This window comes from Cyanistes caeruleus, unplaced genomic scaffold (assembly GCF_971803275.1).
Source record: "Cyanistes caeruleus unplaced genomic scaffold, bCyaCae1.hap1.1 HAP1_SCAFFOLD_76, whole genome shotgun sequence".
In the NCBI taxonomy this organism is placed as follows: Eukaryota; Metazoa; Chordata; class Aves; order Passeriformes; family Paridae; genus Cyanistes; species Cyanistes caeruleus.
In genome coordinates this window covers 1,621,891-1,631,448 of record NW_028255888.1, presented here as the reverse complement: position 1 = coordinate 1,631,448, position 9,558 = coordinate 1,621,891, and the positions used below count along the sequence as shown (strand labels likewise).

Below are 9,558 nucleotides of genomic sequence, written 5' to 3'. Positions count from 1 at the left end.
TGACACTTGTCTTTACAAACAAGCTGTGAGTCTGCCGATAAAATGAAACTATCACTGAGAGATAACAGAAACAATGGGATGGATTCAACTGAAAGATGAAAGAGACACTGGGGAAACACCATAAAATTCCAACAGGGCTGAGAACTAAGAAGGAGATTATGCACTGGGGAGAGGGGGGATGGTATCTCAGGTATCATGAGTACCAGGAAGTCTGTACCTCTCAAATCCCTCAGCCTATGGGGAAAGGGAGAAGGGACGTACGGCCTGGAATTGGGATAAAAGGGAGGCTGCGCCCTCCAAAAATTAGAGAGATCCCAGGGGAATGCCCCATGGCCTCTCCCTTTATTTGAAAAAATTGAAAGCACTCCTCTATCTCCTTTTTGCATATAAACCTCTGGTGTTCGTGGATTAATTTTTTCTGACACTAACAATTAATATGAACTTCAAAACTACAAACCTAGGCAGTGCAGAATATGAAAAATATGAAAGCTAAAACTAAGGGCATCATAGCTGGAGGGGGGGGTGGAATTGAATAATTTTGGGGTGGGACTGAGTAGCATTCAGAGGCACTGAGAGGTCTTGAGGTGACAGATTGAAGCCCCTCATCTCTTTGAGTGCCAAGAAATGGAGACAACTCCAAATACCCCACAACCCCTAAATACTCTCAAGTAGCTCCCTGATTCCCAGTTGCTCTTGAAGCACTAGTAAAATGTGAGGTTTTAGGTGCCATTGATTAATTAGATGCCATTAATTTGTTGATTTTTACCCCAATTTAGTCTGTTCCAAAGGGATGAAGATGAATCTAAAGATAATTAGAACGAAACCAAAACGACCACCAGCCCAGTGTCTTCCCAACACAGATCACAGGGAACATGGGCCATCAGGGCTCTGCCCAACGTGGGCCCACTGATGGGGGATGGAGTTGGAGCAGCGCACGAAGCTCTTCCTGCACTTGGAGCACTCACAGGGCTTCCCTTAGTGGTGCCTCCGTTTATGTCTGGTCAGTTGAGAGCTGTCTGAGAAGTTCTTCCCACACTGGGGACACTCATAGGGCCTCTCCCCGGTGTGGATGCGTTTGTGGGTACTGAGGCTGGAGCTCTGGCTGAACCCCTTCCCACATTCGTCACACTTATAAGGCCTCTCCCCAGTGTGGATGCGCCGGTGGGTGATGAGGTGGGAGTTTTGCTTGAAGCGCTCCCCACAGTCACGGCAGCGGAAGGGCCTCTCATCCGTGTGAATCTGCTGGTGCCTGAGGAACTGGAAGCTGGTCTGAAACCTCTTCCCACATTCTGGACACTCATAGGGCCTCTCCCCAGTGTGGATCATCTGATGGATGGTCAGTTGGGACCTCCGGCTGAAGCTCTTCCCACATTCCCCACACTTGAAGGGCCTCTCCCCAGTGTGGATGCGCCGGTGAATGGTGAGGGTGGAGTTGTGCTTGAAGCCCTCCCCACAGTCAGGGCAGCGGAAGGGCCTCTCCTCTGTGTGAATCCTCTGGTGCACGAGGAGACTGGAGCTGATCCGAAAACTCTTCCCACACTCGGGACACTCGTAGGGCCTCTCCCCAGTGTGGCTGCGCTGGTGGATGATGAGTTTGGAGTTAAAGCTGAAACCCTTCCCACATTTCCCACACTTGTAGGGCCATTCCCCAGTGTGGATCATCTGGTGGCAGATCAGGCTGTTGCTCTGGCTGAAGCTCTTCCCACATTCCAAGCACTTGTAGCACTTCTCCCCATCCTGAAGCTGCTCATGGACCACCAGCTCAGAGCCCCGGCTGGATCTCTGGTCACCTTCCCGGCACAGGGTGGGTCTTTCCTCCTCAGAGCACCCTGGGATGGGTTTGGAGCCCCTCCTCCTGCGGGATCTCCGGGGCTTTTCCTCCCCGTTGGATTCCTGCACTGTGGAACTGCTCAAATCAGCCTCTTCCACGAGGTTCTGCTGCAGGGATTTGTCCTCCCTGGTCTCCATCCTCAGCTCCTTGTCTGAGGGAGGAAGGACAAGGAGAGGATGGGATTTACCTTGGTGCCAGAGGGAAGGGGAAGGAGATCCCCCCAGTGCGTCCCCGGCAGGACAGCCTCGGCAACAGGGTTGTCCTGCAGCTGGGGGCCATGCTGGGCTGGGAGATGGAGCAGGAGAGAGAGGGAAAGGGGCACTGACTTCCTCCTCACCTGCCTGGGTGTCCCGAGGCATCTTCCTCTTCCTCGCAGCCTTCCTCTCCATCCAGCCAAGGTTTGGCAATGGGAAATCTTGGTTTGGGGAAATACAAGGGATGAGGACATTGAGTTTGCAGGTCCCTCTGCCCGCGTTCATCTCTAGAAGTCATCGGACATCTGGGGTCCATAAAACCTCCAGAAAACACCAAAATTCAGCCTGAAAATGCCTCCCAGGAGTTCCCCATCTCTGGTCTCTCCTGTTTGGGGTTCAAGGGTTCCCCCCTGTCCCAGCTGCTGGGAGTCACGCTTGTACTGGCGATCACCTGTCTGCTCGGTCCCTGCCCTCCCCGGGCTGCTGAGAGTGCCAGGAATCTGAAAAGTTCCCCCTGTTTCCATCTCCCCACTTAAGGACGGTGGGACCCCCAATATCCCCCCAAGTAGGATTTTCCACTCAGCTTTGGAGTTCCACATTCTCCAAACATCCCCCCCCCAAATGAACCCAACCCAGGGACCCCCCCAGGATATCTGGGCAAAGCTCCCGCTCCCCAGTCACCTGTGGGATGGTGGGTGATGATCGCACAGGTGGGGGACTATAAATTCAGGGAGTGCTGGACCTTGTAGTTCCTTCTCCTTTCCCTGATCCTCATTTGTCCCTCCTCCTCCTCCTGCTCCTCTTTCATCCCTCCTCCTCCTCCCCCAGGAGCAGTGACACCCTCAGTGCCCCATTCCCGAACCCCTCACAGCCCACAGCAGGAGCGGGGATGGAGCCGGGACAGGTCGGGATGGGCAGCGCGGGGCTCTCCGCTGCTCCCACCCTCTGGGGATGGGGGGAACCTGGCCTGAGGAAAAGGAGAGGGAAACTGGGAAAACTGGGGGCTGCAGATCCAACCTGGGGCTGGCTGGAGACCCTGGCTGGGGACTGCCAGCCCTTGGGGCTCCTCTGGGGAGATGCAGGAGGGGGGAACACAGAGAGGGCTGGGGGATCCCAGGAGTGGCAGCACTGGGAGGGACTGGTTTGTACTGGGATCATCCTGGCAGTGGCTGAGATTGCACTGGCTGTGTAGTGACATCACACTGGGATATCATACTGGGATCGTCCTGGCAGTGAGTAGCAGGCTGCAGGGGGCAATTGAGATCAGGTTGTGAGGAACTGGGAACATGCCCTGCACTCCCTAGAACCCCGGCATCGCCCCCCATATGTCCCATAAGTGTGCCCCAAACCCTCCAGGATCCCCGAGTGCCCCCTCAGCGCTCGTTCAGGACCCCCCAAAGCATCTCTGGACCCCTGAATGCTCCCGACACCACAGATGCCCCTTCCAGACACGGCTGGGAATTCATCTCCCATCATCCCAGAACACAGTTCCGCGCCCAAACCTCCTGCCGTGCCCCACGCCCAAAAGAGCCCGGTTACAGCTCCCCAGGTTCCCCCCAAGTGCTCCCGAGCCGTATACATTCGCCCCGAGGACCTGCAATCACAACTCGGACGGAAAAGTTCTCTCGGAGTGCTTCCCTGCACCGCCAAACGCGCCTTCCGAGCCACTTTCGGGACTACAGCTCCCGTCATGCTCCGCGGCGCCCATAGAGTGCCATTCCAGTCATGACTCCATCTCCCGTCATGCCCCACGCCCCACCGGAATCCACTGGAGATGCGCCTATAACTCCCGTGATGCTCCGCGGCCCCGTTAAACCGTATTATATCGGCACCTACAACTCCCATCATCCCCCGCGACCCATAGATTCCCCGTTACAGTCTCGCAAGTGCCCGCCCGGACCCCGAAGGGCCCCCAGATTCCCCTCCCTGACTTCCAAGCGCCCCCCTGGACGCTCAAGTGCTCCCCCAAACCATGAATTGTCCCACAGAATCCCTAAGTGCCCACCTGGCTCCCCCAAGTGTCCTCCAGACCACCAAGTTCTCTCTAAATTCCCTCCCCAGACACAAAACTGCCCCAAATGTTCCCCAGAAAAGTTTCTATGGACCCCAAAGTGGTCTCTTTTACCCTGTCTGAGAAAATGATTAAAAAATATGATCAAAGGACTAAAAATAGGTGTAATTAGCATAAAGAGGGAGAAATAGTGGTCAATTAATTAATGAAAGTGGAATTGTGTTACTTTGAACCAAGGACCGATAATGTTTTTAGTTGCTAAAAATGTATCAATTATTTTATATAAATATAAAAATTAGGTTCTAAAAATATAGAACAATATTATAATAAAAATCAAAATTTATTTTTATTAATTAATTAGATTTTAATGATAAAGGAAAATTCTAAAGAGAAATGTTATCAATGTTTTGGGATGTCAGTCCCAGGTGGGCCATGTCAGATATGCTGAGGCTTGGGGTGAGGAGCAGGTTGTCCAAACAGGGGCAGCCTGCAAGGGATTCATTCTTCTCTGTGACCAGACTGCCTACGGAGACATTCAGCATCAGGATGGTAAAGAGCAAATCCTGACCTCCTGATCAGTACACAAAGATGTTTACAGTCTGAAGAGTAGAATGTTGTCACCGTAAGGTGCCTTCTTTGTTAATATAGCTCATATTGTGTCACGTTTGTTAAATACCAATATTGTTGTACCAACCTTCTTTGTTAAAATATTATTATAAATGAAATTAGAATTTTGACAACTAGGTCCCTTGCCTTAATGGAAGTTTAATTAAAAATGAATACAATTTACTAATCTGAATAGCAATGTGGTATAAAAGAATACAGTTTTGTAAAATAATACAGTTTAATAAAAAATTAAAATTTATATATATAATCTACTAGTAATTAAGTATGATTAAAGCATAAGCAAAACCCACCAGGGTACGGAGGCTTCCCACCCTGCCTCACGTTCAAAACAAAGCACTTCAAGCTACACTTACTGCAAGTTTCCTCCTATTTTAAATTTTTCTGACTTAACATCACTTTTCTTCATGGCACATGCCTCACTTGTTGCAATGGTGTCTTCAGTCTTCTTTTGGTGGTCTTTTGGTGAAGGCTTCTCTTCTTCCTCATTGTCCTTTGGATAACCTTACAGGTTTGCGCGTGCCTACTAAGCCTTGTGTTATGTTAGTCTACTAATTAGCCTTATGTTTACTAATCCTTACGCCCAATGCCTAAATTTCTTCTAATTTTGGTCCATCTCAAGGCCATTTTGGTCTTGAGACACCATTTATCTTCTAAACTACATCCTGTACCTCAATTTTGACATGTAACATCTGCAAAGGGGTACATCTGCTTTGTAACACTGATTCTTGATTGTTTCTAATAATAACTTTAATAACAGTTACAATTTAGTTAGCACGAACCAATTCCATTTATCACAACATTTATTACAAATACCCCTTATGCACCTTTTTATTGGTTTCCATGCTAACGGCCTTGCTTTCTTCCTTGCTATGGATAAACTTGTATTTTCTCTATTTTTTTTTTTACTACCTCAATTGTTTGGCCTGCAGACCAGTTGCTAAGCCCATCCACATTCACCTCTTAGTCTTCAGAGGGAAACTGTGAGCACAGTGAGAATCTCCCAGTGTGCAAGAGGGTCCCTGTGTGCCAGCTGCAGCTGGGGCCTCAGCCATCTCCTCTCTCAACAGGTTCCCCTCTGCAGCTTCACAGGAAAGGCCAAACACCTCAGTCAGGGACACCTGCACCACACATTTCACATCTCCATGCCCATACGTGATGTCCCTGTCACAGCTGCGTTACCAGCTTGCTGCTGTGCAGATGCTGCCACCACCCAAAGCAAGGCCCTGTGTCCCTGAAGGGACCCACCCTGCTCTGTGGCCTGGACTGAAGGTGGGTCCCTCCTGCCAGGGCAGGGCCTGACACAGCTCTTCTGTTCCAATAAAGAGATGGAGCTGTCACCCCAGTGTCTGGCTGGTACCACCAGCAAAGCCCACACAGCACCAGCCCTGGCTGAGCTCCATGTCCAGGAACAGGCAGGGCTGACCACGGTGTGGGCAGGCAGGAGCCAGGCAGGGGCTGCTGTGACCAGCAGCGGGGCCCCGAGGGGCTGGGGGAGTCTGTGTTGAGCGTCCCTGGTCTGAGGGCACATTTCCTTCAGTGGCATCACCTGGGCCTGCACCTCCTCCAGTGCCATGCCCAGGAAAAGAGGCAACCATCAAGAGCATCTCATGGGACAGAACATGACCAGCAATGTCAGCAGGCAAAACCAAGGTTTTGTTTGGCAATGACCCTTTGATGAAGTCAAAGATTTACAATCAGTCCAGTACAGATTGGAGTACAGAGGGGAGAACACTCAGGGGGTACAGCCAAGGCCATGAGGTCACAGCAGTCTCTGGGGTGATAGCAGGCTGAGGTGACAGCAGGCTCTGAGGTCACAGAGGTCCCAGAGCCCCGTGGTTGCACAGCACCACAAGGACCAAGCAGTCAGTCCTTGACCACGACTGTTGTGGCAGCAGCGGCGGCGGCAGCAGCGGTGCTGACATTGGGACAGCGGTGTCAGGACAGTGGTGGCAGCAAGAGCTGCAGGACTGGCAGTGGGCAAGGCACCATGGCCTTTGCTCTGCACCTCATCCTCCTGCTCCTCCTGGCAGTGGCCCTGCCTGACAGGGCTGCCCAGGCTGCTCCGTGGCGAGCACAGGGAGCAGGTGAGCCCAGGGCCTGGCTTCCCTTTCCTGGGACAGCACTTCCTTCTCCCTGGGAAGCATTGGGGATGGTTTTCCGCAGGGCTTCAGGGAGGGTTTCCTCTGTGGGAGGGTGAGAGTCCCCAGAGCCCCTGGGCTGGTCCTGCTGCCTCTCCAGGAATTTTGCACAGGGCCTGCAAAGAGGGTGGAGAGTGACCAGAGCCAGCCTAGAGCTCCCCAGGCCCCTCTGCAGCTTTGGCCATGTCCATTGACATCTGGCTCCCACGGCCTTACCTGACCCCCTTGCAGTGCCCAGTTCCTTAAGGCAGAAGGGGGTCCCAGCTCACCATGGAATGATTCTGATCTGTGCTCCCTTCTAGATTGGGATCGTGACATGGGGCATCTGGAAGGCCCGGGACATGACGGTTTGAGACCCATGGAGAATGCTGGAGGCAAGTTCTCAATGTCCCTTTCTGCTCAGTATAATCAGTGTCAATGTGGCAAGAACTTACTCATGTGCCACTTCACTTAAGAATCTGAAGGCTGATGGATTCTGGAACCCTCGCTCTGCTCCATTCTGGAGCCCTGAGTGATCCCACAGCATTGCTGTCAGTGGGAGGAAGGAGCATTTAACTATCAATCTTCTTCCACTGTGCAATGCCAGTGTCACTTTCCGTGTGCTCTGTGCAGCTACAAGGAAGATCAGAGAGGAAGGGGCCGGGCCCAGGGCTGTGCCCCAGGGCTGGGCCTCGTGTGGCTCCTTTGCCAGCCCCAGGGAGCCTGAGGATCTTCTACAGTGCCATGGGAACTCTTCTGTCCTGCCTTTCTTTGCAGCCAAGCCTCTTGGTGAAGGTGATCTGGCTTCTCAACCCACATCCAGGACTGAGGCTCTTGGAGATGGTGAGGGTAGGTCAAGGCCTTTCCCCCTGGGAGAGCTACCAGCTCAGAGCCCAAAGCTCAGCCAGGGCAGCATCGCTGAAGGTGCCAGGACAGAGCTGTGCACATGTGTGCCCTCGCCCTGCGTGATCCCCTCACCGCTCCTGCAGCTCAGTGCTGCCTTTGCAGATCAGCAGACATGACAGAAGCTTCTGTGGCTGTTGAGTTACAGGTGTGTCTGCAGGGAGGACTTTCCAGGCTCCTGGGCTGGATGCTGCACGCAAGCCCAGCTCCCATCGCAGGGGTGAGTATTGTGTCCTTGCTGATCCCACAAGCTGAACCCTGATTTTGTAGGATCCATTCCTGGGACATGGATATATATTTTTTTATAAGGTCCTCCAAGAGGAAAGAACAAAGCTGCAGGACACCGGAAACCCCATGAGCCATCCAATACCATGCAGCAAATGCTGAAGGAAATGCTGCAGGGAGGACAAGGTGGGTCCATGTCCCTCAGCCTTCTCCTGACACTCAGCAGCCGGGGGCTTTCTCTGCACATCTGGTCACACCGTGCCCAGCACAGCAGGAAGGGATCCAAGGCAGCCTTGCTGCCCCACTGCTGCTTTCATGCCCTGCAGGGCTGTTTCCCAGCCTGGCCTGGCTGCAGCTTCTCCCCAGCCTCTGCAGGAAGGCATTTGGCATCAGCTGACAGGGAGCCCAAACTGCAGCATGGGCCATGCACATCCTGAGATCCCCTGAAATTTCCTGGTCTTGGGCTAGATCAGGTGTAGGGGCTGTTTGGAGGAGGGAGGGCTCTGGCCAATCCCATAAGTTTATATGATTTCCTAATCCTTATGCATGACCTCGACTAGTATTGCATCATGATGACACCACTTCCCTGAAAAGAGAATGGTTCCATCTGATCCAGCTGTGGCTTTTCCTTTCTCCAGAGATGAACCCAAAGGCTGTGCTGAAGGCAGCGTTTCCCGGAGGAAGCAGTGGCTCATGGGCAGCCTCTGCTGCAGGAAGGGAGGCCATGCCAGGCACAGCCCCAGGAGGTAATTGCTGTGCCTCTGGGCCTGAACCCTGCTGAGGCTTGAGCTGTAAATATCTGCTGCTTGGCAGTGCCTGCCTTTCAGGGATGTTGCACAGAGCATGGAAAAGGTGTTGAGAGCGTCCACGGCCAGCCCAGAGCTCCCCAGGCCCCTCTGCAGCTTTGGCCATGTCCATTGACATCTGGCTCCCATGGCCTTACCTGACCCCCTTGCAGTGCCCAGTTCCCTAAGGCAGAAGGGGGTCCCAGCTCACCATGGAATGGTTCTGATCTGTGCTCCCTTCTAGATTGGGATCGTGACATGGAGCATCTGAAAGCCCTGGCACATAATGGTTTGAGATCCATGGAGAATGCTGGAGGCAAGTTCTCTATGTCCATTTCTGCACAGAATTATCAGTGTGAGTGTGGCAAGAGCTCACTCTCATGCCATTTCCCTTAAGAATCTGAAGGTTGATGTATTCTGGGAACTTCGCTCTGCTCCCATCTGGAGCCCTGAGTGATCCCACAGCATTGCTGTCAGTGGGAGGAAGGAGGATTTAGCTGTCAATCTTCTTCCACTGTGCAATGCCAGTGTCACTTTCCGTGTGCTCTGTGCAGCTACAAGGAAGATCAGAGAGGAAGGGGCCGGGCCCAGGGCTGTGCCCCAGGGCTGTGCCTCGTGTGGCTCCTTTGCCAGCCCCAGGGAGACTGAGCTGCTCCTGTTGCTGCTGCCAAGCCCTGGCCCTGCCTAGGGCTCAGTTCAGAGCTGCTGGCAGCTCCAGGGAGGCCTTTCTCCCCTGACTGCAATGCAAGGGGCTTCTTCTATCCCAGTGTGGGCCCACTGCAGGCACCTTGTCCCCCTGCTCCTGCTCCTGAGTGGAAGGCAGAGAGGAGGGAGTGCCTTGGAGGGCACCAGTCACCCAGGTGCA

General features: G+C 53.0%; 2 protein-coding genes across 2 annotated transcripts in view; one reads left to right on the top strand and one right to left on the bottom strand.

The window, feature by feature from the left end:
- Positions 1 to 666: 666 nt before the first annotated feature.
- The window catches only part of LOC147646922 (uncharacterized), a 166,622-nt gene continuing 157,730 nt past the window's right edge, over positions 667 to 9,558 (bottom strand). The window contains 1 exon segment of the mRNA XM_086872734.1: positions 667 to 1,761. Coding sequence (XP_086728860.1) covers positions 862 to 1,761 — 900 coding nt within the window. The 3' untranslated portion in view covers positions 667 to 861.
- LOC147646926 (uncharacterized) overlaps positions 6,525 to 9,558 on the top strand; it is a 34,663-nt gene continuing 31,629 nt past the window's right edge. The window contains exon 1 of the mRNA XM_086872799.1: positions 6,525 to 6,747. The gene's annotated coding sequence lies outside the window, so the exon portion shown is untranslated. The remainder of the gene's footprint in view (positions 6,748 to 9,558) is intronic.